General features: G+C 53.6%; 14 protein-coding genes across 14 annotated transcripts; 6 read left to right on the forward strand and 8 right to left on the reverse strand.

The window, feature by feature from the left end:
• Window positions 1–2091: 2091 nt before the first annotated feature.
• Window positions 2092–2758, forward strand: A1O3_04926 (uncharacterized protein; the record flags this gene model as incomplete). Its single annotated transcript, XM_007735054.1, has 2 exons — window positions 2092–2514; window positions 2618–2758. 2 exons carry the CDS (start codon window positions 2092–2094, stop codon window positions 2756–2758), a joined length of 564 nt encoding a protein of 187 aa, XP_007733244.1.
• Window positions 2759–2825: 67 nt separating this feature from the next.
• A1O3_04927 (uncharacterized protein) lies at window positions 2826–5178 on the reverse strand (the record flags this gene model as incomplete). Its single annotated transcript, XM_007735055.1, has 2 exons — window positions 2826–3503; window positions 3556–5178. The coding sequence occupies 2 exons, from the start codon at window positions 5176–5178 to the stop codon at window positions 2826–2828; spliced, it is 2301 nt and encodes a 766-aa protein (XP_007733245.1).
• A 689-nt stretch (window positions 5179–5867) lies between these two features.
• Window positions 5868–6611, forward strand: A1O3_04928 (uncharacterized protein; the record flags this gene model as incomplete). The annotated part of the gene is made up of 1 exon (XM_007735056.1): window positions 5868–6611. The coding sequence occupies one exon, from the start codon at window positions 5868–5870 to the stop codon at window positions 6609–6611; it is 744 nt and encodes a 247-aa protein (XP_007733246.1).
• A 1443-nt stretch (window positions 6612–8054) lies between these two features.
• A1O3_04929 (uncharacterized protein) lies at window positions 8055–8534 on the reverse strand (the record flags this gene model as incomplete). The annotated part of the gene is made up of 2 exons (XM_007735057.1): window positions 8055–8415; window positions 8503–8534. 2 exons carry the CDS (start codon window positions 8532–8534, stop codon window positions 8055–8057), a joined length of 393 nt encoding a protein of 130 aa, XP_007733247.1.
• A 553-nt stretch (window positions 8535–9087) lies between these two features.
• Window positions 9088–10068, forward strand: A1O3_04930 (uncharacterized protein; the record flags this gene model as incomplete). The annotated part of the gene is made up of 1 exon (XM_007735058.1): window positions 9088–10068. The coding sequence occupies one exon, from the start codon at window positions 9088–9090 to the stop codon at window positions 10066–10068; it is 981 nt and encodes a 326-aa protein (XP_007733248.1).
• A 153-nt stretch (window positions 10069–10221) lies between these two features.
• A1O3_04931 (uncharacterized protein) lies at window positions 10222–12335 on the reverse strand (the record flags this gene model as incomplete). Its single annotated transcript, XM_007735059.1, has 3 exons — window positions 10222–10876; window positions 10966–11255; window positions 11373–12335. The coding sequence occupies 3 exons, from the start codon at window positions 12333–12335 to the stop codon at window positions 10222–10224; spliced, it is 1908 nt and encodes a 635-aa protein (XP_007733249.1).
• Window positions 12336–12903: 568 nt separating this feature from the next.
• A1O3_04932 (uncharacterized protein) lies at window positions 12904–13268 on the forward strand (the record flags this gene model as incomplete). Its single annotated transcript, XM_007735060.1, has 2 exons — window positions 12904–12937; window positions 13015–13268. 2 exons carry the CDS (start codon window positions 12904–12906, stop codon window positions 13266–13268), a joined length of 288 nt encoding a protein of 95 aa, XP_007733250.1.
• A 1055-nt stretch (window positions 13269–14323) lies between these two features.
• Window positions 14324–14920, reverse strand: A1O3_04933 (uncharacterized protein; the record flags this gene model as incomplete). Its single annotated transcript, XM_007735061.1, has 1 exon — window positions 14324–14920. One exon carries the CDS (start codon window positions 14918–14920, stop codon window positions 14324–14326), a length of 597 nt encoding a protein of 198 aa, XP_007733251.1.
• A 696-nt stretch (window positions 14921–15616) lies between these two features.
• Window positions 15617–17116, reverse strand: A1O3_04934 (translation elongation factor Tu; the record flags this gene model as incomplete). Its single annotated transcript, XM_007735062.1, has 4 exons — window positions 15617–16484; window positions 16550–16812; window positions 16869–16897; window positions 16954–17116. 4 exons carry the CDS (start codon window positions 17114–17116, stop codon window positions 15617–15619), a joined length of 1323 nt encoding a protein of 440 aa, XP_007733252.1.
• A 1027-nt stretch (window positions 17117–18143) lies between these two features.
• On the forward strand, window positions 18144–19229 carry A1O3_04935 (uncharacterized protein; the record flags this gene model as incomplete). Its single annotated transcript, XM_007735063.1, has 2 exons — window positions 18144–18341; window positions 18474–19229. 2 exons carry the CDS (start codon window positions 18144–18146, stop codon window positions 19227–19229), a joined length of 954 nt encoding a protein of 317 aa, XP_007733253.1.
• A 143-nt stretch (window positions 19230–19372) lies between these two features.
• On the reverse strand, window positions 19373–21103 carry A1O3_04936 (uncharacterized protein; the record flags this gene model as incomplete). Its single annotated transcript, XM_007735064.1, has 1 exon — window positions 19373–21103. One exon carries the CDS (start codon window positions 21101–21103, stop codon window positions 19373–19375), a length of 1731 nt encoding a protein of 576 aa, XP_007733254.1.
• A 668-nt stretch (window positions 21104–21771) lies between these two features.
• On the forward strand, window positions 21772–23548 carry A1O3_04937 (peptidyl-prolyl cis-trans isomerase-like 2; the record flags this gene model as incomplete). The annotated part of the gene is made up of 3 exons (XM_007735065.1): window positions 21772–21781; window positions 21832–21848; window positions 21896–23548. The coding sequence occupies 3 exons, from the start codon at window positions 21772–21774 to the stop codon at window positions 23546–23548; spliced, it is 1680 nt and encodes a 559-aa protein (XP_007733255.1).
• Window positions 23549–24571: 1023 nt separating this feature from the next.
• A1O3_04938 (uncharacterized protein) lies at window positions 24572–25291 on the reverse strand (the record flags this gene model as incomplete). The annotated part of the gene is made up of 1 exon (XM_007735066.1): window positions 24572–25291. One exon carries the CDS (start codon window positions 25289–25291, stop codon window positions 24572–24574), a length of 720 nt encoding a protein of 239 aa, XP_007733256.1.
• A 1267-nt stretch (window positions 25292–26558) lies between these two features.
• On the reverse strand, window positions 26559–27596 carry A1O3_04939 (uncharacterized protein; the record flags this gene model as incomplete). The annotated part of the gene is made up of 4 exons (XM_007735067.1): window positions 26559–26749; window positions 26826–27142; window positions 27215–27489; window positions 27555–27596. The coding sequence occupies 4 exons, from the start codon at window positions 27594–27596 to the stop codon at window positions 26559–26561; spliced, it is 825 nt and encodes a 274-aa protein (XP_007733257.1).
• Window positions 27597–27887: the final 291 nt, after the last annotated feature.

Genomic DNA, 27887 nt, shown 5'->3' on the forward strand with positions numbered 1-27887 from the left:
CTAGAATTCATCCTTTTCCGAAGTTGAAGTCGGCAGCCACTCCCACCAGTGCCAGTCTCAGTTTTGCGTACATAGGTATGCCACCCCAGAATGACGCGCTCTGCGGCCTACAGTCAGAACAAGGAGGTATCAACAGGTCAAGGTGGTCCGGTTGTAATGCGGGACTGCCCTTGTTCCCCATGTCGCATTGACGTGTTCTTTGCACTCGCGCCTGGACCTGTACAAAAGTGAAATTATCCCGTTCCATTCTAAACATGGTCAGGTTACAGGTTACCAGCGAACCTGAACAAGAACAAGAACAAGAACAAGAACACGAGCCTGAACCTGTACCTGATCCCGAATCTGAACCTGAACCCGTCATCCAACGGATGCAGAGATGTCTACCACGTGTGCTACCACGTACCTTATAGAGTACACGCGTCTCGCACGCAGCAGGAGCAGACGATATCGAATCGTCTAGAGGCAGAGCATCGATCAATGAAGTCGTCTAGAGCCAGATCATCGATCGATTCGTTTCCAGTTTAGAAAAGAAACCTCGGGCGTGGGCAAGGAAGGGGAAGGGCAAGGGCAAGGGCAAGGGCAAGGGCACCCGGTCCACCAAGTGTTGCCGGTGCCTTCTGCAAGTCCCAGTCCCATAACACAGGTATTCCAGGGAACAAAAACACTTCCCTAACCAGCGTGAAGAACTGATTAGAGACAAATAAACTTCCCTGACCAGCCTGAAGAACTGATCAGAGACAAAAACACTTCCCTAACCAGTCCCGAAGAGCTGATTAGAGAGGTGAAAACTAGAATCAAATCATTTTTTTTTTTTGCAAGGGGGGGGGCTAAGTATTTGTCGTTAATTAGTCGCTCTGATCAACTGGTCCTCGAAGAGAGGATTTAAAACCGGGACAGAAACGCCTTAGAAACTCGGTTAGTCGAGCCCCCTCCAATTCCAGACCTAGTGACTTAGTGGTCAAGCAACTGACTAACACAGTGTGCTTGACCACTAGGCCAATAGGTCTGGAATTGTTGAGAGGAATTCTGGCACTTTAATGTATCATGTTACCTGTACGAGTATGAGACTGTGGTCGCCAAGAGAGGTGGTGAAGTTGGTGAAGTTGGTGAAGTTGAGGTTGATGTTGGCAAGCCCAGCACAGAGCAGCGTAGCAAGACAGACCAAACCAGACAGAACAAACCAGACAGACCAGACAAGACAGACCAGACAAGACAGACCAAACCAGACAGACCAAACCAGACCAGGCCGATGGCGGGACCAAGTTGTTTCTCTTGCTCTTCAAGTCATGTATGATGTATGATGTTCAAGTGGCCACGCCCGCCCTGAAGAGACGTACAGTAGGACTGGATTGGACTAGATTGGATTGGACTGGATTGGATTGGATTGGGCATCATCAAGTGCCAGTCACCTACCAGTGTAAAACAAATAGTCCAGAACTCAGTACTCAGTCCAGTATCGACGAATGAATGGGATGGCTACCCTCGCTCTCCGCACACCCCAGTGTGAAGGCGGGCCATATCACGATGATCCAGCTCCAGCCAGCCGCTTCGTGTGTGTGGTGTACACTGTCAGGTGTGTGATGTATGGTGAGTGGTGATTCTGAGTGGTGTTGCGTTTCAGCCTGTCGCTCCACCCGGGCGCGTAAATGGCACGTCGAATTGTACGTACCACGCACACTTCAGAGGTATCTACACCACCTAGATACTATATACAGTACAGCCCACAGCCCACAGCCGCGTTTCACATCATCCCACTCGTCATGCTGCCCTGGGCGCGTAACCGGTCGACAATGCGACCACGATGACGACTGCATTGATCTTTGAGATGGCGTATCCGGTCAGCCGACTGATCCCGACTGATCACTACGTGCTACCTACATAAGTAGTTAGATGATGAGTGAGTGATGAGAGAAGAGCACCGGCGGTTCGTCTACTGGCCCGCTCTTGTTTCCATTCCTAAACTTAAACTTACTGTCCTCCGTACATATCTTCCAGGTTCCCAGTGCTTCGTATATTACAACGGCAACCCCTCCATCGACGTGGGCACGACTCCCTCCAGTTGACTGCTTGTTGACCATCTAATCTACCACCATGTCCTGGACCAGCACGGGGACGGGGACAATGGTATCTGATCGATCTTCTGCTCCCGTTGTCTCCAGCGTCACCGTCGCGGCTAGACCGTCTCCGCCTCGTCGCTCATCATCCCTCCACCGAGTAGTCATCACCAAGCTCCGGCCACTTCCTTTTCAATATCGCTGGTCGCTCTGGCATTCGAAACCAGACGACAAGGACGAATACCTGCTGAAAACACTGGTGGAGGACGTCGCCGACATTGGAGCTTTCTACCGCATTTTCAACAACGTGCCATGGAACGATCTCAAACAAAAGGACAGTCTGCATATTTTTCGCGCCGGAGTGAAGCCGCTGTGGGAGGACGCCGAGAACCAAAACGGTGGCCGTTGGCTGATCCGGGTGCGTCCCGAGAACAATCGAGCCGTCAGAATGTGGGAAGAGGTGTGCATCCTTTGCTGTGGTGGGGAGCTGCAAGCCGCCATCGCACCAGGTATCTATCTCGGACTCGAAGCCTTGATCACTTCATCAGGACTGACCCTCACAGAACACGATCATATCCTCGGCATGTCTTTCTCCCCCCGACTGTACTTCACCCATATCTCCATATGGACAAAGCAAGGCGACAACTTGCGCAGTATTTTGTTGCTGGAACGTGCCATCATCGAGGGCTTGTCTCCAGATCTAAGACCGAGGTCGAACGCGGATTTCAATTTCAGAAAACACTCGGATAAGATAAACCTCCATCTCCAGAGTCAACCGAACCAACTGCCCCTGCTGCCTCTGCCGGCTTTCATGGGACGGCCGGTGCCTGCGCGAGCATTGACGGCCGGATGAACTCGATGTAGTTGATCATCGTCCTGGAACGTACCGATCAATCGGAACAGGGTCGCGGTCTCGGCGAACGTCACTGCGATCTCTGTCCCGTCGACTCTCTCTTCTGTCATCCCTGCGGTCGTCTCGCCTATCGTCCCGACGTTCGTCCTTTCTCTCGTCTCTCCGTTCCTCACGACGTCGGGGACTGCGATCTCTTCGATCCCGGTCCCTCTCGCGCTCTCTGCTTCGGTCTCGGTCGCGATCTCTGTCCCGTTCTCGGCTTCGGTCTCGGCCTCGTGTTCTGCTTTGATCTCTGTCGCGACCACGGTCACGGTCTCGGTCACGGTCACGGTCACGGTCTCGGTCACGGTCACGGTCACGGTCACGGTCGCGGTCGCGGTCACGATCCCGGTCACGATCCCGGTCACGATCCCGGTCCCGGTCGCGGTCACGGTCATGACCGCGATCTCTCTCCCGACTCCGATCCCTCTCTCGATATCGATGCTCTCTGTCGCGTTCTTTGTCTCTCTCCCGCTCTCGATCGAGGTCTCGATCGCGATCTTTCCGGTCAGGGTCCCGATCACGCTCTCTGTCCCGCTCTCGCTCGCGATCACGGTCTGTATTGTCTGTGCGATGGCTGTCATACTTCCTCCTCGGCTCGCGCTCTACTCCTCTCTCTAATTCTCTAGCCCGGCGCCGTTCCCGGGCCCGCTCACGCTCCTCATCGGTACGATGGAACCCGCCTCCAGGGACATAACGGTCAATGTTCAAAGGTGAAGCTGACCGAGGTCTTCTGTCTCTGGCTAGGGCGGCTTTGTCGATAATCGCTTTATCGACAACCGGTGATGCCGAGTCCCGGTGACTCCGTGCTTCACCTTCTTCACGGTCCTTGCTGGGGGTTCGCGGGCGAGGAGTGGCAATCGTTTCCTTTTCTTTCGCCTTCTCCGCGGGCTTCTCTTTGGGTTTCTCTTTTGGAATCTCCTTTAGATTCTCCAATGGCTTCTCGACCGACTTCTCGACCGGCTTCTCCTTCGCCCTTTCCTTTGGCTTCTCCGTGTCCTTCTCCTTCTCTTGTATAGACCCTCGTCGATCGCGAGATCGGCTTCGACGGTCATGATCATGTCTGTAACTATCTCGAGATCGGTCTCGTCGTCTTGAGTAGCGATCCGATCCAGCGTATCTTCGAGAACTGTCATGTACTTTGGATCTTTCAAAATCGAACTCGGGTCTTTGCCTGGACTTTTCGGCCAGCTGTTTGCCTTCGTTCAAAAGTAGTTCGAGGGCCGTTGCTTCCAAGTCCTTCTCATCAGTAGGCAGGTCTTTGGCGAGAAGTGACTCTGCTCGAGATCCTCTCCGCTCAGTGCTTCTCCTGCGCTCTCGATCTCGATCCCGGTCACGATCCCGTTCCCGCCCATGGGTTCGGTCGCGCTCTCGTTCACGGTCTCGCTCACGAATACGTTCGCGATCGCGGTCTCTCTCTCGGTCGCGTTCATTCTCATAACGGGCTTCCCTTTCTCGTCGTTCTTCCTCACGCTTTTTGTGTCTTTCGTCCCTTGCCTTTATTCTCTCGGCTTCTCGCTGTTCCTCCTCCTCTCGTTGCTTAGCTCGGGCGGCTTTCTTTTCTTCCTCCTCGGCCTCGCGCTTCTTTCGCTCTTCTTCCTCCCGCTTGGCTTCCTCCTTCTTGCGTTTCCTCTCCTCTTCTTGTTTGATCTTAGCTTTCAGTTCTGCAGTTTCACGGAGCAACTGTTCCATTCGGGCCCGATTCCTTTCTCTTTCAGAAGCCCGGTTTTCGGTCTCTGCTTGGTATTGGTCGTCCGTTTTACTGCCGCGTTTTTCCTCTTCCTCCGCCATTTCAGGCCCAACATCAGCCCTGCGGATGTCACGCACTGCAGACAGCATAGGAGTCGAGTGCTTGGCCAGCTCGGTGTCAATTCTTGATTCCACATTTTGGTAGATGTCGCTTCGATCCACGGCACCCTGGATCAATGTCGCTGCTTTACCGCGTTCCCGACTCAGCAGTTTTGGGTCTTTCTCGATCTCTGCGTGTGCAATGGCATGGATCTGCTCGGTGAGGGCGCCCCTGGCCTCAGGAGTATTCAACGAAGCCCAAACTTGCTTTCGAAGATAGTCGTAGCCGCCCTGCTTCTTGAACTTGAGGAGGAGTGCATCGATCGTGGACCGTTGTTCTTTGACAAGTGGAAGGTCAGAGATCTTGAAACGGGGTCGCAGGGAGAATGGGGCAGATGAATCGGGTGCGGCTGCTGGCCCATCGGCCATCAAGGTATCAGCCATAGTTTTCTCGATTCATGGGTGTCGGCGTCGGAACCGTAGAAGCCTGCCTTGGGCGGTGGTTTCAGCGATTGCAACCACTTGAGGTTGAAGTTGGTCGAGTTGTGTTTCAAATGGACTTCACGCGCGGTTCAGTCGCGTGGCCGAAGCCTAGAAACTTTGCTGGAGGAGGAAGAAGACGGTCACGTGCAGAAACTCCTTGGCGACCTGCCGTGGCCGTAGACGCTCACTGCGCCCCGGCCCTACGCACTCCGGAGTAGTAACCCCGACCACGCCGCTTTAAACACTGTTGCCCAGGACTCAACCCTCCACCTCAACCCCCTGTGATTAAGACATAATTCCACCTTGGATCGGTTGGAGACAGGCTTTCAAGTTGCTGTACTCCGTACATAACTCAGATTCACCAGTGGTCTTCGTGCATCTTCGACGCATTGGCCTCAGGTAAGTCCTATGTACAGGTCAAAGCCGGCCTTTGGTGTGGTCTCCAGTCTACCCTGCATGTCGCCATTGATGACAACCCGCACTGTCGATCGTGTGTATGGAGTGCTCAATACCGGTGACTCACATTCGAACACCGGAAGTACTTACCTAAGTTGAGCATACCTTTAGAGATATTCATTCTGACAATCTGAATTTGAATTCTGCACACCTTTCCAACGCCCATAGACAGCCCTTAGTAGTATCCCATTGCAATGGCCGAGCAAACCGTTCCACCGCTCGACCTTCAACCTCTGAACACAAACACAAATGATCCCCCTACTGACCTCAAATCCCGCATGAAAGCCTCCTACGATGCAATCGCCCCGAGATACAACGAATGGACAATCCCGCACTCGACCACGCGCCTCCACTACCTGAACCAGCTGCTCGGCCGCCTACCTATCACCACCACCGTCCCCGTCTCCGTGCTGGAGCTCGGTTGCGGCTATGGCGTCCCCGTCACCCAGGAGCTGCTCTCCCACCCCAATTTCTCTGTCACTGCCAACGACATCTCCAGCGCCCAGCTCGCGCTCGCCCGCGCCAGACTGCTGCCCGACCCACCGGGCCCCGGTCACGGCCAGCTCACGCTGCTCGAGGGCGACATGCTCGCCCTCGACTTCACGCCGGCGACCTTCGACGCCGTCGTCGGCATGTACTCGATCATCCACCTCCCGCGCTCTGAGCAAGTCGACATGCTGAGCAAGATCGTGGCGTGGTTGAAACCGGGCGGGTGGCTGCTGGCAAACTTCGCGGCGGAAGAGTTACCGGAAAGGGAGGTGCAGAACTGGCTGGAGGAAGAAAAGGGGTGGATGTTTTGGAGTGGCTGGGGGAGCCAAGGGACGATGGAGAAGGTGAGAGAGGCAGGACTGGAGGTGGTTGTGCAAGAGACGGTGGAAGATGCAGTTGATGTGAAGTTTTTATGGATTCTAGCTAGGAAGAGCGATTCGTCAAAGTGACGAGCGAGTGTGTGTCGAAGTGTGTGCCCTGAGACATTCCCCTCTTGAAATAGGAATAGTACTGGCCATGGTACCAGGATCCTGTCAAAGGTTGAAATGTTCCATGTTCTCTATCAAAGGGTCGCAGGGGATAGCAGGCTATATAGTGTATAGTACGCCTAAACCGGCCTTCTGGTTAAGCACAAGGCTGGGAATGCCTAAGTTTGACAGATCCTTGGTGTATGCAACAATGATCGTGCGAGCAACACTTCCGCATTACAGCACTCCTAGGTAAGTAGGAGTAGAGTACCTAGTAAAGTACATACTTACACTGGCAGACGTCTCCTCCTCTCCAGTCACATGATATTGTAATTCACAACTCATAATTCACAGGTCATATATTACAGTAGCGGATTTTTCCTTCGTAATTGACTGACCGAAGCCGCATAAGAGCGCGACCTGCTGGTATGACCCAGGTCGTGGTATTCCTCCTCGAAACGAGTAGGTCACAATTGCACTTAGGGTTGGCGGGAGGGGCCTTCTGATCAGGTGAAGAGGAATTTTCCATCTGATCAACAACCAGGAAGGTACGAGGGGGCTCCTCTGTTCGCTGACTTTTTGCCTTTTTGGACGGTGAGCCAGCCTGAATATTTTCGGGGTTGTGTGCCAGCATGAATATTTTTGGTGTTGTGTGCCCTAGAGGTAGAGGGTGCGGCAGAAATATAGAGACCAAGATCAAGTGGTGAAGATGTAGGTGTGAAAGTAAACAACTCGGAAGTGTTGCCTGTCCCGGCTTCAACGAGGCTCAACTGTCGATAGAGCGGGAGTGCTCCTCCCCACACACCCTGGCAGCCTTGCGGTATTACTATAGGTTTCTAGGCCAGATTTAGATTCAGACGCCGTAACCCCAGCTCAACACTCGTGATTCTTCATCTTCTCTGTCAAAAGGTTGAAATGTTCCATGTTCGCTGTCAAAGCGGTATGGGGGGAGCCCAGGCTACATAGTATGCCTATATCAGCCTTCTGGTTAAAGAACAAGGCTGGGAATGCGCCTAAGTTTAACATCTTCATGATACTACTACTCGCCAAAAAGATCTCATGCTACCCTGGCCATCTCCACCTGTTGCTCCTCCACGCTGCCGGACCAAGCCATCAAACAAGGCCGGATCGGATCGGACTGTTCGATATATCTCTAGGCTCGGCCCACCCACTTGGTGAGTCGTGGAGGACGTGTGCAGAAGGGAAGAAGTGGTTGAAAGCCGTATAGAAGAAGGCAGACACGGACACGAACACTGACACTGACCGCAGCATCTAAGTCGCCATTGCATGAGGTTTCTAAATAGACTTGGGCCAGAATTTGATTCTCCATCCGTGTCTATAGAAAGGCTGTGGCCCTAGCCCTGGAGACCTCCTCCCCTAAATCTTCTCCCCTCGAGACCTCTTCTCAATAGCTCCAAGTATTATTCACGCCTCATCCAGCACAGTGAGGCCTGCGTAACCATTCTCCACGACCTCGGAGTCGACGACAAACACGGCGGTAAACGACGTGGGTTTCTCTTGGCTGTTGTTCTCCGCCACCGTGTGGTGGCACCCGGGCCGCTCCATGAAGCTCTGCCCGACCCCGTAGACGACGGGTGGGTTGCCATTCATGCCGCTCAAGAACTGGCCGTCCGTCACCGTGGCCACGACGGTCGCGCCGCCGTGTCGGTGAGGAGGCGTGAACCCCCCGGGGGGCAGGTGGACTTGGAGCCCGACGATCGATTTGCCGGGCGCGTTCTCGAGCTTGTAGTCGTACAATAGCTTGACGGTTTCTCGGGGCCGATTCCTGGTGAAAAGAAAACAAAAAAAAGGGGGTTCAGCGGTTCATGTCCTCTTTCGACGATCATCATCATCCCCAAGTTTGATTACTCACTTTGTTTGTTTGGACGTCTGTGGAGCGTCCATTGTTGGTTTACTGTCCGGAGGGTTGTGTGGTCGGATATCTGTGTCTGGTCTTTTTTGGATGAAGTAAGTGTTGACGGGCACTCTGAGTCCTTAAGTATATATAAGAGGTATTTATCAATGTTTGGAAGAACAAGATGAAGTCCCATAGACTCCGCTGCCCAACGCATCACAACAACACATGCATTGCCGGGGTAAGAATGCAGAAAAGAAGGGCCCGAAATGCGAAATGGCTAACCGGTCGGGTAGCCAAAAGGGCGGCTGGCGTCTCGGGGTGGTCGGGTAGTCATATCCCAAACGAACTGCCCCGAATAGCCTACCGGTGGGTGGGTGTTTGTGTGAGCAGGAGAAAGTGTGGTCACGACGGCCTGAACGAATTTCCGATTGAAATGCGAGACTATAAAGACTGGAATCACATACAATACGGCTTCTTTCGCCTCCTTTCAAAGTCCAACTTTTGCACCACCAGTCGTCAGGTTTGGGTGAAACCAGAAACACAAGTGGCCCAAGAAGTGACCCAGGACACATATACTCCAGGAGCCACAATTTCAGGGCAATGAGAGCCATTCAGATCTTGGGAGACGCTTCGTCCCCTAGAATCACGACCAATGATTCCATGGCCACTCCGACCCCCAAGGGCGCCGAAATCCTGGTTCGAGTTCTCGCCGCTGGAGTCACCGGTGACGAGGTCACCTGGCCCGAAGTTTACGAGTCGGCGTCTCGAATTCCTGGTCATGAGGTGTCGGGCATCATTGAAGCCCTGGGTCCCGAGTACAGTGGTCCTTTGGAGGTTGGCCAGGACGTAGTCGCCATCCTCACGACAAGTCAAGGCCAAGGTCAAGCGGAATACACGGTGTGCTTTGCCGACGAGGTCTCCCGCAAGCCTCCTGGGATCACGCACGTCGACGCCGCCGCGCTACCCATCCCGGCCCTCACGGCCTGGCAGGCGATGGTGGATCACGGGAACCTTGCGGCGGGCATGACGGTCCTCGTCACCGGAGCGTCCGGCGCGGTCGGGACGTTGGCGGTGCAGCTGGCGCAGAAACTGGCGATAGTTGGCGGCGGCAATGCCATTCCCAAGGTGATTGCTCTGGCTTCGGCCAAGAACCACGACCGTCTGAAACAACAGTTTGGAGTACACGAGGTGCACGGCTACGACACTCCCGGCTGGGAAGATAACATCAGAAACGTCGACCTGGTCTTTGACACGGTTGGCGGAGACGTCTTGACCAAGACCTGGGAAACCGTCAAGAGAAATGGAACCATCGTCACCGTTGGCGATCCGGCCCCAGAATGGGCGTTCGACGCAAAGGTCAAACCTGAAGAGTCCGTCAGCCATCCAGAAGTGCGTCATGTGTATTTTATCGTCAGGCCGGACTCACACAGGCTGAGCCAGGCTCTGGAAATGGTCGCCGAGGGCGCCATCAAACCGTTGGAGGTGGAGTCGTTCCCCTTCGAAAAGGCAGAACTGGCTTGGGAGCGTGCGAGACAGAGAGGGCGGAACAAGAAGGTTGTGATTACGTTTGAGACTCAATAAAGACGGCGCAAAAAGACAAGGGTTTTGCAAATGATGTGCACATGTCATAAGACTTAGAAGAGCGAGCTCCGACTGGAATGCTTACTAGTTCAATCCCCTCCTAAGAGGCAACTTTTGCTCATATAACACCGCAACTGCGCGGAAGAACTTACCTCACGAAAGGCTTGTCTCTGTCCACCAAGAAGGGTCTTGACCGAAACCGCTCGAATAGTTATTATACCATCCGCAAACATCCTCCATAGAGCCCAAGGAAGCAAATATATCGATATCGCTGTTGTTGGACGACAACGGATCTCCGTCATCGGGTCCCTCATTCATCGTTTGGTCCTGGTCGCTTGATGAAAGACTTGGAACTTCGCTGGACCCTGGGACACTGTTGTCTGGCTCGGTCGCCCGGGGATTCCCCAGCCCAAGAACGTGTCGAGCGATGATCTGGAGCTCCTGTACGTTCTTTGCCGTCCTGGGCCACATCTCACCCAGTACCTTGAGACACCCAATAGTCATACGAATCTGGTCCCTGGCGACAGCGAGTTCTTTTCCTTTGAACAGGAACTTGCATCCCGAGAGCAGCGCCAAGGTTCCTTCGCTGACCATGCAGGTGGTAAAAGGACTGTGGTGGAACTGCTCCGTCGTCGGTAACGCCAAAAGCCGGATCTGTGCTTCTATCGACTTCAAGACTCGCACCGTATGCACATTGATGAGTTCTGGCGTGGGTGTTTCGCGGGGCGGAGCTCGGGCACAAGTCGAGATCCATTCTATCGGGTTGAACTTGAAATCGGATAATGGTCTGTGGAGGCCGACAGTTGCGCTGAAAAGGGGGAGGGGGATCAGCATTTTTGGTTGGCAGCCTGCTTACTGAAAATGGCACAGGGGTCAAGTTTTGAGAGAGATACTTACACGTGGATCAAGAGGTGTGCTTGAAACATGAGTTCGTCCAACTCCCCAGTTTTGCTCATGACCTGTTTCCGGCCCTTGGGCAATAAAAGAAGCCATCCATTGATGACCGCATCGGCTGCCTGGAGAATCTGTTGGGAGCATTCGCTAGTCGCAACCTTTGGTGCTGTAGATATTGCCAGTGCGGCGCATCGTACGGCACCAATGAGATAGGCAAAGGACGAGAACGAGGTTGATTCTGGAGCCAGGTCGCGACAATCGAAATCTTGCAGTGTCTTGGGTTCAGGGATTTGCTATACAGACAAAGGATCATTGTTAGTCATTCGTACTGAAGCAATGCGACACTGACATTGCCAAGAAGAAGGGTGGCGATCGGATTGAAAGGCAGCGCTGGGCGGTGGACTACTCACCCCTTCTTCATACTCCCACTCCTCGCATGGCAAGTCGACAGTGGCGACGACATCCATAGTGGCGAAGTTCATGGTTCCAAGGGTTCCTGCGTAACAGGCATCGACCATGTACAGCGTCCACCATGTCCGTCTCCAGCACTCGGTCAACACGGCGTCTTGCGAGCCTTGCTTGGCTGCAAATTCCTGTCGAAACATTTGTAGATCAAGTGCCAGTCGAACAGCGGCGTCCATTTCCTTCTTGGATTCGTCCTTGTAATTGTTCCAGAACAACGCTATGGAGTACAATGTGCGACATTGGACCATGGTCGGGTCTGCGTGCGAAGCCTCCGCAAAGCAAGTCTCGACATGATCCCTGAGACTTGTCGACCATTCGCGGGCGCTGTAAATGTGACCAATGAGGCGAAGTACGGCAACGAGAGGTCTCAAATTCAACTTTATGCTTCGGGTCCGGTGGATTCGTATCAAGTGCTTCTGTGGCAATACAACTGGGTGGAATTTGTGAAAGTTGGTGTAGTACGAAGCGATCAAAGAATCCCCTTCAATGTCGTCGCCAATGTCTACTCGGGGCGAGCTTGTTGATGATCCTGATCCTGCGTTTGTTGAAGATTCACCACTTGGGCCATAGTCGTTGGTGATGTCTGCTCCAACGTCACCAGACAGTGGCGGTGGTGGGGGAGGAACCCAGGATTGTAGTGGACTCGAGATGTCGGCCGATTCAGATTCAGCCTGAGTTGACCCCGTGGCCTCGAGCCTTTTGCGTCGCTCAGCCAGAGCGGCGCGGTCGAGGCCGCCTCTTCGCGACTGAGCGTACTGGCATTGTTGGGAGGCTACGATACACCGTCTGCAGTATGGCCGAACTCCATCACATTTCAGGTGCCGTGAGCGACAGGGCAAGCAGGCCAGGGAAGAGCGTGATTTGTGCCTGGTACTTCGCGGTGCTGCAGATGTAGCAGTAGTATTCATGGGACCATTCTCTTGAGGTGAAGATGCTTTAGCCGTCCGGCTTCGTCGTCTCTGTAGATGTAGAAGTGCGAGGTTCACTCACTCTCCATCGAGGGAGGTTATCCTATGCGCAACAACCCAGGGTATGCGGGAACTCGGGTATTCGTTCTCGGGTACTCGCTCTCGGGTACTCGATGTTGGTGGGAGAATACGGTCAAGTGTACGGAGTAGATGACGCCAGTTACTACTACGGTGGCACAATAGGTCACTCGAGTGTACTAGGGTCAGGCGTGAGCAAGGGCGGCATCACCCGGCTTCCTAATCGGGGCGAGCAAACCTTGGCATTATTATGCATTGGGAATGATTCGGCTGTGAGAGGCTCAAGGCAGGCTGAAGCTCGGAGGTCCAAATCCCAAATCCTATCTACGAATCTACGAACCCCAAGCTCAGTGCCGCCGCGACAAACACTTCCACAGGCCACTCAGCGTATCTGTATCCTCCTTCGTCTCTGCCGCAGCTCCGAGTCTGCTCGAATTGTCCACGAATCCCGCTGCGCCGAGGGCGCCTTCCAACTCCAACTTTCGACAAGATGGTTCACAAGATCCTTTTCTGGGCCGGATTTGGTAGGTTACGTTCCGAGCACAATGGGATTGTTGTTCTGTGCAAACCGCAGCTCTGACATAAAATCCTTCTCGCTCAGGCATCGCTACACGATTCGTCCAATTGGGCATTGAAATGAGACCGTTCTTCCAACGCGGTGCACTATGGGTGTACCCGCTGTTCGCAGGGATCGGGGGGTCGTTCGGATACTGGATGCAGGGCGTGGAGGCGCGACAGCTCAAGATGCTCCGACAGCGGAAAGAGCTTCTGATTGAGAAGAGAAGACGGCGGGCCGAGCGAGAGACTGCGGCAAGCGAGGCCGAGACCACGGGTGTGCTGGCGTCGACGAGTTAAAAAGACGACACAATCAAAAGCCGTTCCGCCAAACCACACTTTTCGTCGAGTTGGAACATGGTGAAGAGGGAGAAAAGCTGGGTGGGCTCCTCGCAGGCCACGGCGACGGACTGATGCAGCACCAGGCACCAGTGGAGGCCAGAATCATCTGCTGGTCCTGGTCATGATCACCATTTAAACCACTACTACTACTACTTATTTGTACAAAGACATCACTGTACGAAATGCATATACAGCATATGCCAAGTGAAGTTGCTTGAGAGAACAAACCGCACTGAACTCGCAAAGAAGAGTTATGCACTGTGCACATGGAAGGGGACTTCGATTGACCTGTCATACTGTCTATGAGCCTTTGTCTTTCGTTGGGGTTTCCAGGTTTGCATACGATGTGAAGTGAACGGTTTTCCACGCGTCTCCCCTATCTGATACCAGACGTCCATGACGGCTCTCCCAACTGTCGTTTGGTATGGTCCAAGTTCTCTCATGGCCTATCTACCATCTATATTAGGTATGTAGGTAACGTCCAAGTACCTCCCATCGCCTATGCCTATGCCTACCATCTATAATAGGTAGGTAGGTAACGAGCGTTGTGGTCCACATGTACTATCACCCATCCACCATCCACCATCTACCCAGGTACCTTCCATGAGCCGGCCCATAACTCCTCATCTTTCATACAGCAAACGTTGCGGTCCTGCCCAGCATCTACCCAGATACTGAACGTTGTTGTCGCTTTGCGAAATCCTTCTCGTTTTCTGGTTTCCAGCCCATCATCAGTCGTCACCAATTCCCAGTCTGTGCTCAGTCTGCGTTCAGTTCAGTTCTGTCCAGGTGTAGTCTGTTCTGGTTTCCGGTCCATCATCAGTTGCCGCCAATTCCCAGTCTGCGTTCATTTCAGGTCTGTTCAGTTCAGTTGCGTTCAGTTGCGTTCAGTCCAGTCCAGTCCAGTCCAGTCCAGTCCAGTCCAGTTCTGTTCAGTTCAGGTCTGTTCAGTCTGCGTTCAGTTGCGTTCAGTCCAGTCCAGTCCAGATCTATTCTGTTCTGTTCTGTTTTCTTTACGCCGGCGGCTCCTCAGAATACGACTCGACCCCATGCGGAATAGCCACAATGGCCCTCTTGGTCCAGATATGCGTGGCGGAATCCAACAGGTCCCGATCCAATGCTTCCAGACAGCCACCCTTGACCGCGACGTGGGTAGGGCCGTCGTGCATGAGACGCGTGCCGCATAATTTGCAGAAGTAGCCTTTCTTGACGCGGCCGGAAGATGTGTTGCTGTGCTGGTAGAGTCCGATGGGATCGAAATCAGGATCGGGATCGGGATTGGTGTCGGTGTCTTGTTGTTCGGCTGTCGCCACCTCCACATCCACCTCTGGGTTCGACTCTGTCTTCGAGTCTGTCTTCGAGTCTGTCTTCGAGTCTGTCTTCGAGTCTGTCTTCGAGTCTGTCTTCGAGTCCGTCTCTTCCACCTCCGGGACGGTCGCGGTGCGGCTCTGTTTCTGGTTCGACAGCGAAAACGCCGGAAAGATAGCAGTCACGCCGAACGCAGACGCGCTCTGTCGCCGACACTCGAGACAGTGGCACACGTACATCTTCAGCGGGCGGGCGAGCGGCGTGGTGAAGCGGACGGCGCCGCACTGGCAACGGCCTTCCATTGCGAGGAACACACAACACACAATGCTCAATGCTCAATGCTCAATGCCCAGTCCCCAGTCCAGTTCCCAGTCCCCAGTCTCCAATAGTTCTAGATGATGGCCTAGCTTGGTCTGGTGTGGTCTGGCTGAAATACTAAACCGGCCGAGAGGAGCGAGCTGAGTGTGGGATGGTGAGATGGTGAAATGGTGAGATGGTGGGATGATGTGTTAGATGATGATGACGGCGACGGCTGACAACCTCTTCGAATCGTGGCGATCTTGAGCTTGACTCTTGTCCGGAGTATTTGTACTCTATACACACATAGACAACTGCCGAGGGAAGCCTGCCTCGTTGAATAGTAATCGACGTGCATCCGACTCTCAAAGAAATGTTCGCTCGCAGTAATTAATTCACAGACCACGAATGTCATAAGCTGGTACTTTATGTATTATATCATTTTTACACACTTTTGAATTGGGAAGTAGAGAGGTATATATGCGAGTTCTGCGCCAGCTCATCCACAAACCTCCAAAATATCCCCACAGCCAGCAACCATGTCCCTCTTTGAAGTCGGAGCTTCAGACACATGTCACAAGTCTCCAAATGTGGTGGCTAAACATACATTTTGATACACGGCCTTCGATGGTCGGACCAGCGTGGAATGGCGGCTTTTGCCTTGTTCATATGATCAAATCCTTATTGACACGCCCGCGCGCTTATTTCACGACTCTTGTAATCAGCCCAGTGGCGACTGTCTTTCCACCTTCTCGGAGGTTGAATCGTTCACCAGGTTCCATGCAGATGGGGTGGATTGTTTTGAGAACCATCTCGACATTGTCGCCTGGCATGATCAATTTGCTGGTGTCTTCGGTTCCCTCGGGCCAGGCCAAGGTGGCGGACTCGTCGGCGGTCCGGATAAAGAGCTGGGGTTTATAGGCTTGGGTGAAGCCTGACTTCCGTCCACCTTCTTCTTCCGTCAAGACGTACATGGACACGAGCACTTCTTGGTGTGCCTTGGCCGTGCCGGGGACTGCAATCACCATTCCACGTCTGACGTCCTCACGTTTGACACCACGCAGCAGAAGACCCGAGTTGTCGCCGGCTCTGGACTCGTCGCAGGACTTCTTGAAGGTTTCAATATCCGTGACCTTGGTCTTGATAACCTGATCGCCACCACCGACGATTTCGACTTCCGAGTCCTTCTTCAAAATACCACGCATGACACGGCCAGAAGCAACGGTACCTCGGCCAGAGATGGAGAAGGTCTCTTCGACAGACATCATGAAAGGCTTGTCGGTATCGCGGACCGGAGTGGGAATCCAGGTGTCGATGGCGTTCATCAGAGCATCAATCTTCTCGATGCCAATCTCGGGTTTGGTGCCCTCAAGGGCGCAGAGAGCCGAGCCGAAGATGATGGGGGTCTCATCTCCGTCGAAGCCGTAGGTAGATAGCAATTCACGCATTTCCATCTCGACCAGTTCCAACATTTCAGGATCTTCGACAGTGTCGACCTTGTTGACGAAAACAACAATCTTTTGCACACCGACTTGACGCGCCAGCAGCAGATGCTCTCGGGTTTGCGGCCTGGTGAGTTGAGTGTTAGCTAGCCCATCCTCATGCTTTGACCAGTGAGAAATATAAAATGTTACATTTGTCCATCACCTGCGGCAACCACCATGACAGCACCGTCCATGAGAGCGGCACCAGTAATCATGTTTTTAATGTAATCGGCGTGGCCAGGGCAGTCGACGTGGGAATAGTGGCGTGCATCGGTCTGGTACTCGATGTGCGCAGTTGCGATGGTGATACCTCGTTTTCGCTCTTCGGGGGCTTTATCGATGGCTCCATACTCCAGGAACTGGGCATAGCCCTTTTCGGCCTGTCTCTTGGTGATGGCAGCAGTAAGAGTGGTCTAGAGGAGTGAGCCTGGGACATCGGATCCGGATCTCGAGGGAAAGATTGAATTACCTTGCCATGATCGACGTGGCCAATGGTACCTGAAAAGAAGAAGATTAGAGCAGTTCCGGACGGCAAGATCAGTGTCCAACCATACCGACGTTCACGTGCGGCTTGTTTCGTTCGAAGACCGCAGCATAGGTTCGGGCTCCGAATCTGTCGTGACCAAAGACTCTGTTGACGGGGTTGAGGCCTCGAGCAGGGGCCGCAATGTGCCGCGAAGTGCGCAGGAAGGAAGTGAGGGAGCGAGAGAAAGCCATGACGCCGCGGTAAGAAGACAATGGACGAAGAGGAGAATGGAAGAAGAACGTGAAAGTGAAAGTGAAACCCGCGTGCGGCGACAAACACTGGCAGTGGCAGTGGCAGGACAGACAGCGACGGGACAAAAAATAAAAAGATACCTCCAAAGCGGCGAGCGCAGCGAAACTTGAAGACGAAGATCTCGAGCTCTAATTGCCCGATAGAGTCTAGCTCGGCTGCGGTGGGAGACATTGCCGTCAATGCAAAATATTTGTATTCTGTACTCCGTAATTACTCTATACCTACCACCTAGGTAGGTACTTACCTCTAATAGTTCTGGATATCCAACAGACGTACCAGGTATGATTAAACCCCCTACTGAGAAGGAAGAAGATATCTGTGCGTGTATACTCTGTTGGAACCCTAGAGCCACAGTGCCTCTTCTACGAACACGCAGGCATTACGCATTGGCAATGTCTTGATATCACTCCGCTCCCAAATACTGAACCCCTAGACACGATGGCCTGTTTAAAATGCTCCGCTGCGACTTTCGTTCTTTGTAGAGACCCTTCATCTAACCTGGGGGACATGTAGCTTGCTCGAGGCGTCTGGCCGTTCCCTTCTCAAATTGAACAATAACCACGGTTGCGTAATGTGAAACTGTGGACCTGTCAGCCTTCAACCCGCGTCGGGGCTTGGAGTCTGTCCTCTGACTCCTGACCCCTGACCTCATCATAGATAACGACTAGGAACCTCTCCAAGCATAAGAACACTCTTCTAATTCCAAAGCCGAGCCAAATTCAACTTCACCTTCACCATCGTGCCTAATTGCATGAAACTCGAGTGGGAAATGGGAAGTGGACAAGATAGGGGCCACCTAACACTTTAGACATCCCGCGTGTGACGGCGACGACAAACACAAGCCTAAGCCCTGCGAGCCACCACGGCTACACTGGTCCAGCCACCTCGTTCGTTTTAGAAGAAGGGCTCAAGGGAAGGGATAACACGAATAACCCTGGGTTTGACCAATTCACCCTCACCCTCAAAATGGGAGACATATCCCCCACATCGACATCCAATGGCGAGACCCCTCTAGGCACTGGCACTGGTTCATCGGCGGCCAGTTCAACACTTCCCTCCGACCTGGAGGCTTTCACACTGTCCCGATTCGACGAGTTGGTAGCCAAGGGCGAGCTGATCTACGAACCTTCGACGGGAGAGATTGTGGAAGACCAGGGGTTCAAGGTATGAACAAACACGAATCAAGCCTTGCTTCGCCTTTACCTCCGTCTTCATCTCCCCAATTCATTCGGCTTCTCCTAGTACAGGAATACCAACACGAGACTAACTTGGCCTCTTATTTCGCCACACCTGCAGGCCGAAATCCGCTATGTACCACATCTACGGCGCAAGCCGATCATCCCCTCGGACGCGCCGGAGCGCAAGACAGGACAAGGGCGGAACCCATTTGTGAACCCGGAGCCTCAATTCGTGCTGTGTGCGGTCGGGCCCGACCATCTCCTGATGCTGAACAAGTTCTGCGTGTACCGGCCCAGTCTGCTTCTGGTGACGCGCAAGTTCGTGCCGCAGTCCGACGGGCTGGACGGCAGCGACCTGGCGGCAGCCTGGGCACTGCTTCGGCACCCCAGTCTGTCGCGGCCGTACATGATGATCTACAACTGCGGCTACGAGGCCGGCTCCAGCCAGGGCCACAAGCACATGCAGCTGTGGGAATACCCGGCCGAGAGCGAGCTCGGGTTCAAGCTGTTTCCCGAAAAGGCCGAGTCGGAGCTCACCATCGCCAGCGACATCGCCCACGTCCCGCACAAGCATTTCGTCCTGCGGCTGCCCGAGGGTGCCGACGACGCCTGCCTCGTCCAGACGTACGGCCGGCTGCTCGGCGAGGTGCGCAAGGCTCATGCAGCGGCCGGCGGAGGCTCGGCGTACAATGTCATCTTGGTCAAGGAGTGGATGTGTCTGGTCCCCAGGCGCCATTGTGGCCTGGAGAGAGGTGCTGGTTCCAATGCCGCCGGCGTCGTTGGCATGGTCTGGATCTCGGATCTTGCGGAGCGCCACACCTGGACGTCGCCAGGACTGAAGGAGTACTACGAGTACCTGGGCATTCCGCAGTAGGTCTTGTGCTTGTGCCACGGGCGTGGTTGACAGATGGCTTGCTTAGATTTGATGCACATAGAAGACGCTCCATAGATTGTGCTCACTACCATATCATATATGCATCGCTTGGGCTGGAAATAGGAATAGATGATCCATGCGACTCACGCCAGTGCTTCCTCTGGACGAAGCTCCCACTTCTTGGAAGCTTCCAAGATGTATCCGTAGTCAACAAGCAGCTGCTCTACCTCCTCACTCGTGCCATATTCGGCTAGTATCATCTTCACAGTGAGAAGGTAATCAAGCAGGGCATGATCTGCCGCGGGGTCATCACTGGAAGTCTGCAACCTCAAGTCCAGTGCCTGCATGGCATATCTCTTACATCTGCTGACTTCACCTTTGTGTGCCGAGATGCAAGCAAGCCCGATATAAGACCTCGCCTGAAGACTCACTTTATGTCTGCTTGCTTGTTCCGAGAATTCCCCCACCACAGCGAGGTAATGTTGCTCTGCTTCCTCCCGTCGACCCTGGAGGTATAGATTTATCCCCGTTTGGGACATGGCCCACATATATAACCAGTGCTGCCGTCCGAATCGCTGTTCTGTGGTGACCAGGATGCGACTAATGATCGTTTGTGCTGCTTCCAGGTCCCCCCAGCCCAGACACTGTTGGGCCACCCAGCCCTGGTGCACTAGCCACTCCTCGCTCAAGTTTCGAAGCTTCGTACTTGTAACGTCAGCCACAAGCTGGCCAATTTTGGGAAGCATACTGTCAACGATCTGGTCAGTGCAAGAAATCTTCAAAATCAATGCAATTGGGTGATTTTCTCCATGAGTTTGCTTTGCAATTGCTGCAAAATGTCTCATTACTAGCCGCTTCACTTCATGGTACCCCCGCCATCCGGTCTGAGAAAATACAGCAATCATCTGTTCCAGTAACATGAACGGCTGAGCCTTGAAAACTTCGGGAGCGGCTGCGCAGGCTTGGTTCAACAATGTGAACGCCCATCGCTTATCTGTTGAAAGTAAATTCTGGCTTGAGCAAAGAGGGCCGAGCATATTTTCTAACAAGCCTATGTTTAGGTCGAGCTCCTGGTCGTCGTATTGTTTGACATGGCGAAGGATGATCTCGACCTTCCAGGTTTCTGGGGATTGCTGGAACTGTAGCCGTTGGAGTGGCGTCTTGGATCTCAAATCGAGTCTCGAATCCCCTCTTCTACCTCGACCATCCTGAGCTTGCAGTGGTTGCTGTGGCTGGCTTGTCGCTGAAAACAGCTGGGGACCAATGTGGGCCGGCGTGGATGCTCTCAAATTCGGGGCGAGAGCCATGCGCATTCCATTCCGCCGAACAGGACGCCGTAGTCGGGATCTCTTCAATGGCTTCCCATTGATGGCGAATGACATAGGCGAGGCTTGGTGTTGCATGGTTGAGAGAACTTCAAGCTTCTGCTCCTGTGTGTAATTCTTGCGGACGTTCCAGTCTTTCAAACGCTTCTTGTACATTTGTATTGTAGCATCAAACCCATGTTGGTCCTTCATGATCTTCTGCACATCTTCGAGCTTGAGTTCTCGATCCCGGTATAGCTCTTTGATGAGATCACGGTGTATTTCCCACTGGGCAGCAGGGGGTCCTTTGGATCTCTTCGTGCGTGGCTCTGAAGAGCCGACATCAGCACGCGCTGTGGTCTTCTCGGCCAAGCCAGCATCAGCATCATTTGTGACAGCATCCGTTGTGACTTGATCGGCATGGCTGTTGTTCGAGTCTCCCGGGTCGTCGCTGACCCCGTATGATCTGGCGTTGTCGAAGGTATCATCATCAGCGTTGCCGATATCGATAACCATAGGGTCCTGAAACGTCTCGGCCAGATGGGCCTCATACTGGAACAATGTCTCCATCCTGGGAAAAAGGAGGGCTCAGGCCGGTCGAAAAATTGATGAAGTTCTTGACCGATTGCCCTTGGTCGACGGAAACAGGAAGAGCATTCTTAAATAGAGGACAGAAGAAAGTATTGCAGTCGGAACTTTTGACATGGCTCCTGGCTGATGCTGATTCTGATTAAAACCACAAACGCCGACCCAAGTCTGGCGACGAATGGGCGCTGTTGCTGTTGGAACTTTCGCAAGCGTAGGCGCTGCATGGGGTGTGTTGGCCAATAGAGAGTGCAGCACGAGGCCGCAGCGGTCAGGACTCAGGAGTGGTGGGAGGATGGCTGCCCATGACGCCGTGGCTGTGTTCTCTGGGAACTTTTGCTTTCGTCAAAGGAGCAGGGCAGCCCAACGTGACCAAGGTTGCCTTGCATACCAAGACGAGGGCTTGAGGCCCCACAGCTTCAAGAAGTCGCCCGCCGGAACCAAAGACAAAAGTTGCTTGATCCCTGCACAGACTCGGAGGACATGTGATACCCCTGTAGGGTGACGGACACGACAAGGCTGAGAGAGAGCCTTGTTCCCCCACAGAAACAGAAGGTGTGCCGATCTGCTCCTCCGCATCGCTTTGACAGGCGACAAGACGATATTTCTCGCTCGAACACATCACGAAGTGCACAACTCCCTGAAGACAGAACATGGGCAAAGGTCAGCATGACGCCTCCCACTCGCTTCAGCCTGCTGACAGGCTTCACTAGGAACCGATAAACTCTACGTACGACCACAACTCCCCCGTTACCCTCCTCCATACTAACAACTCAGATCACTCACTCCGAATGGGCTTCGCCCGTCGCATACTCGGCCTCAGCAGGCTCAGGCGTGCGCGCTGACGCCAGTGCCCATGCCGCTTTCAAGAGGCTGCCGTTCAACTACTGCGCCTTGAGCCTACAACCATTCAACACTCCCGTGTGCACTTCCGAGGGGACGATTTTCGACCACGAGAACATCATACGGTGGCTCCTGAAACATGACACGAATCCAACGAATGGCAAACCTTTAAAACAGCAGGACCTCATAAAAGTGAATTTTGCAAAGAATGATGGCGGGGATTATGTCGACCCGGTCACATACAAGGTCTTCACGGACAATACACACATTGTCGCAATCCGACATGGCGACTCGGCGAACGTATTTGCCTATGACACTGTGGAGCGGTTGAACATCAAGCCCAAGATGTGGCGGGATCTGATGTCGGATGAAGAGTTCTCCAGGAAAGACGTGATCACGCTTCAGGATCCGCAGAACATTGAATCGCGCAACCTGAGCTCGTTCAAATACCTCCGGGATGGAGAGGACTCGGGGATTCCCAAAGAAGAAGCCTCGATAAACTCGGCCTCGCTGGGCAGTGCTGCCGACCTTAAGATCATGAAGGCCAAGGAAGCAGTGGCAAAGGCCAGGGCCGAACGGGCGAACGCTCAGCTGGTCCAAGCCAAGGAGAAAGCCCAGTCCGGCAACCAAGTCAAGAAGTCATCAACCGTGGCGGCCTCCAAACCTATTCCATACAATGCCACCCGACATACGACAGGTCTGGCCGCCGCATCTCTAACCTCTACAGGAGTGACACCGCACACATCAGCCGCTCTGGCACTAATGTCGGACGAAGAATACCTGTTGAAGCGCGGCCGTGTAAAGGACAAGGGATACGTGCGTCTTTCCACATCAGTGGGGGATATCACTCTCGAGCTATATCCAGACCACGCCCCCAAGGCCGTATGGAACTTTGTCCGGCTGGTGCAAAAAGGCTACTACAACGGGATCATCTTCCACCGCAACATCCGCAACTTCATGATCCAGACTGGCGATCCTACAGGCACCGGCCGTGGCGGGACGAGCGTCTGGGGCAAGAACTTTGAAGACGAGCTCGAGGGGCCTTTCAAGCACGACGCACGTGGCGTGGTATCGATGGCGAACAAGGGCAAGAACACAAACAGCAGCCAGTTCTTCATCACATACCGACCCACCAGCCATCTGGACCGGAAACACACGATTTTCGGCCGGGTGGTCGACGAGGGCAGTTCATTCGACGTGTTGAAAAGGCTGGAAGAGACGCCGGTCGACAAGACTGACCGGCCGACGACCGACGTCGAGATTGTCGAAGCTGTCGTGCTGATCGATCCATTTGAAGAGTTCTGGAAGAAGAAGCACGAGACGGAGCAGACCGAGAAGCAGAAAGAACAGCGTCAGGACGAAGACCGCACGACCTGGACCGGGAAGAGGATCCGGCAGGACGGCACTGTCGAGAGCGGCGATTCCAGTGGTGGAGTGGGCAAATACCTGAAAGCGAGTCTCTCCACCGACCGTGCGCCGGAGAAGGAAGACGAAGATGAGATTGTCGAGTTTATCGATGAGCCTGAGGAGCCGGTGCGGAAGAAGGTGAAAGGAGGAGGGGGGTTTGGCAATTTCGACGGTTGGTGAGCGTGAGCCCAGCTGCAGATACTGTATGGAGTATGTACACAATGATACCCAAGGAGCAGAAGCGTGAATCTTCTCTTCCCACGCCCACGTCCACGTCAGTTATCAGGTTCGTGTTTCGTGTTCGATGTGGCTGTTTCTATTTCATTCATGGTTCTGTTTCTATTCTGGTTCTGGTTCTGTTTCTGGTTGTGTTTCTGTTTCTGGTTGTGTTTCTGTTTCTATCGACACACCCAGTTCATCAATCCACGGTTCCACCTTCGAATATTCATCATCTCCGAACTGTGTGCTGCCTCTTTCAATGTGGTGTGGAAACATGAAAGTGAAAGTGAAAGTGAACCCCCTCCCCCATCCGATACAGTTCAATTCAGGTCGATTGCAGGAGCAGAGAAAGTTTCAAGTCATCTTCAATTGTAGGAGCAGAGAAGGTTTCAAGTCATCGTCTCGACACCGATGCCGTCGTATCCCATCACAGCCCATCCCATTCCTCCCATTCATCATAATTCGGGGCCAGGGTCTCAATCGAATCTAATCTCACGGGGCACGTATGTCCTAAATTCAAACCCGAACAAACCCGAAGAGAAGGAGGTTAACTCCAAAATCAACATCAACATCAATATCAAACCCAAAGAGAAGGAGGTTAACTCCAAAATCAACATCAACATCAATATCAAACCCAAAGAGAGGAGGTCCACCCCAAACAAACCACAGAGAGGAGAGGTCAACCCCAAATCAAGCCCAAGAGAAGAGAGGTCAACCCCGAAGTCAACATCAAACCCAAACCCAAACCCAATATCAAACCCAAAGAGAGGAGAGTTCAAGCCCAAAGTCAACATCAACATCAAACCCAACACCAACCCCAACCCCAACATCAAAGTCGTTTCTCGTTTCTCGTTTCTCGTGTTCATGTCCTAAGTCGGCGATGTCTCTCTGCTCAACCTCCTCCTTGTTATCAACTCAAGTGGAAGGATAGTCCCTCTCCCCCATCTTTATCAAGTCATGTGGAAGGATGGTCCCTCTATCAAGTCATGTGGAAGGAAACCCCCTTTCCCCCATCTTCTGGGTCCACAGGTCCTTGAACCGCTGGTGCGCCGTGCGATGGGCCTTGTCCATACTGGCCCTGATGAACCACGCCACCAGGACGCTGCATGATATGGTGTTTGTTTCGAGCAGATTGATGACTCTGCCGTCCGTTCCTGTTGCTATTCCTGTTCCTGTCTGGGTGTGGGCGCTGGCGTTGGCATCCACTGTTCCATCTGGCGCGTCCACGGCCACATTCCCAATTCTACCCTCATTCCCAGCCCCATCGCCCATGCCGGCTTTGATCATCCATCGCCCATGCAGCAACACCCCACTGCCCGGATTGGTGAGGGCCTCGATGCCCTCGGAGGTCCGGCGGATGGCGCTATAATACGTCAGATCGGCCGAATAGCCCAGCGCCACGGGCACTTTGTCCTTGATCTCGTAATGCACAAAGCTGCCGGCGGCGTAGGGCGCGTCGAGGTCGACGGCGAAATGGGCCGCGAGCGCCGACGCATCGACGGCGTGCGGGTCGGTCGGCGCCATGGTCTTGACGCTGTACACGAACGGGTTGAGCGCGCTCATTTGCTCCGGCGTCTGGGCCATGCTGAGCGCGACCTCGACTCCGGCATTGTATACGTCGGCTAGGGTCTTGCCTTCGGGGGTGGGAGGGAGGATGAGGTCGGTGATGTAGCCTGTCTTGAAGCTGGTTTGGAGAAACGACATTGTTGCGGTTGGTTTGGATGACAACGCTGGGCTGGGTCGTGTCTTGCTTGATCTTGATCTTGATCCTGATCCCGATCCCGAGGAGCTGTCGGCCTGATAAGAGGCTAATATGAATGTCGACTGCGGACAACTACCGACCGATGCTGGGTTGGATTCAACGGAACGCCTGGTCGGTGGCAGGAATATCCTGTAGTGACTAGTCGATTCCACCAATACCTGAGTCACTCAATCTGATTATTCAGAAGGCTCCAATGGAATCCAAGTCGATGGAGACCTCCACGATGACACTCGCCGGAGATATGAGATATTCAACACAAATAGTATCCCGTATCCCGTATCCCGTATCCCGTATCCAGTGTCGCCTTTCCGCGTCAAGGTCAAGATCGAGCTTGTGGAGGGTCGGTAGCAGTAGCAGTGGCAGAAAGAGTACCGTACCCGTAGAAGTAACAGGAACAGGAACAGGAACAGGAACAGGAACAGGAACAGGAACAGGAACAGGAACAGGAACAGGAACAGGAACAGGAGTAGCTGTTGGGTAAGCGCTAAGGGTATGCGCTGGTGCTGGTGCTGGTCCGATGCCAACCAAATCCGCCGCGATGCGAACCTTTTTCGAGAGGTAACAGCTTTCAGATTTCAGATTTCAGATTGCGGATTTCGGAGATGAGCTGGACGACAAGTCGATGACTATCAGTGTCAGGTCAGCTTTTGAGCCTGCCACGCAACAACAGAAGCGAAGCGTAGCGCAGGGCTAAGGGGTAAACGGCACGGCTAAGGCGCTGCGCTGCTCTGCTTACGCCCAGCTGAGGCTGAGGGGCTTAGGAGGGAGGGGGCGCTTAGGGCTTAGGAGGCCGGGGGTGGTTTAAGCCTCCTAAGCCTTAGCCTTAGGACAGCTAAGGAGCCTTAAGCCTTATAGCTTAGGGGCCAGCACTGCACAGCCACACCGGTCAAGTACTATAGTAATAATAATACTCCGAACATACAGTACTGTAGTAGTACTCCGTAGTACCCAACACGATACATGGACTCTACTATCTACCAGACCACTATTACCCCTCCCTGATTTAGCTACTAGCACCGAGTACCCGTTCAGAGACAGAGCTATCTCCATCTCCTGGTATATTCCCGCACACAGTATCTGTACGCAGAGGGTGTTCATCTGTACCTGAGTTGTGCCATGTTGTGCTTTGATGACCACGCCGAACCATTCTCTCGCCTATCATGAACTCGCTGAATCTGGCATCCTTGAAGTTCTACCGTTCAGTTGGTTTTAGATCCACTGTTTGTTTCCCAAATGCGAGATAAATGCACCACCATACCCACCGTCGATGCTGATCTTCTCCCAGGTCGACCTGATCGTTCGGATGGCTTCGTCGACCGGGGTTGGGCCCTTGAAGTGAGGGGCATAGGTTGCAAGCTTGCCCATGAATTTCATCAGGCCTTGGATCTGTTCTGGAGTGGCTGTGGCGTGGATCTGCATCAGTACAAAGTCCACATGTTTGAATCTTGAAAGACAGCGCAGAAATACGGTACGTACCATCCGCAAAGTGGCCCACGTCTACCACTCCCGGGCTGAGACTCACGAAGAGCACCCCGTCTTTCTTGTATTGCGCGTTGAACTTGGCCACCACGACGTTCATGGCCGCCTTGGAGGCAGCATACAACGCACTATTCTCAATCTCGAGGTCGTTGATCAAGTCGAGGTCGGCATGACCGCTGGAAATGGCAATGACCTTCTTGACCGTGCCCTTCATGACAAGAGGGACGAAGAGGTTGAGAAGGTGGATGTTGCCGACGACATTGGTCTGGAATAGCTTCGATGACACCTCCTCCAGCTCGTCGACCTTGTCGCCCCTGTTGCAGCACATGGCGTTAACCACAGGCCAGTCCGGTCCGGACGGTACCAAAGAGGGAAAGTAGACCTACAATGCGCCGATGGGGTCAAAGGCGTCGAACTGGGACGGGAACGCTCCATTGGCAACCAGGTAGTCGATCCCACGCTCGCCCACAATCTTGGCCGTGTCGGCAGCGGCTTGCTTGAGGCTGGCATAGCTGGTGAGGTCTCCATGGAGGATGTGGACATTGGAACGGTCGCGGCCGCCAAACTCTGCCGCCATCTTCTTCTCGGTCGCAGCCTTGTCGCGGACCAGACCGACGACTAGATTCTTCGGCTCCTCCGAGATCTGCTTGACCAACTCGAACTGCCTGGTTTCAGCACAGGCAATGCGAAACATGGCATAAGGTAGAGGGTAGAAGGTAGACTCACCCCGATTCCCTTCGACACACCAGTAATGACGTACACCGACATATTGAGTGAGTTTGGATTTTGGATTTTGATTTGGGGGCGAGATACAAAGCAGGGGACTGAATTATGACATGGACTGTAAGTCTGCTTTGAAGTCTTCTCATACTTACACACACACACCACACATATATATACTCAAGCCACCTCATGACACGCATGCGAAGTCCCGAGAGCTAGCCCGCACACCAGTTTGAGGGTCCGCTTTACTACATGTCGGGGGGGCTCTTGTCCGCCACGGTCTCCCAAACAAATACATTGAGGGGGTGAAGGGTGACTTGGAGTACATAGTCGGTG

The sequence above is a fragment of the Capronia epimyces genome (assembly GCF_000585565.1).
Source record: "Capronia epimyces CBS 606.96 chromosome Unknown aczIQ-supercont1.4, whole genome shotgun sequence".
Lineage (NCBI taxonomy): Eukaryota > Fungi > Ascomycota > Eurotiomycetes > Chaetothyriales > Herpotrichiellaceae > Capronia > Capronia epimyces.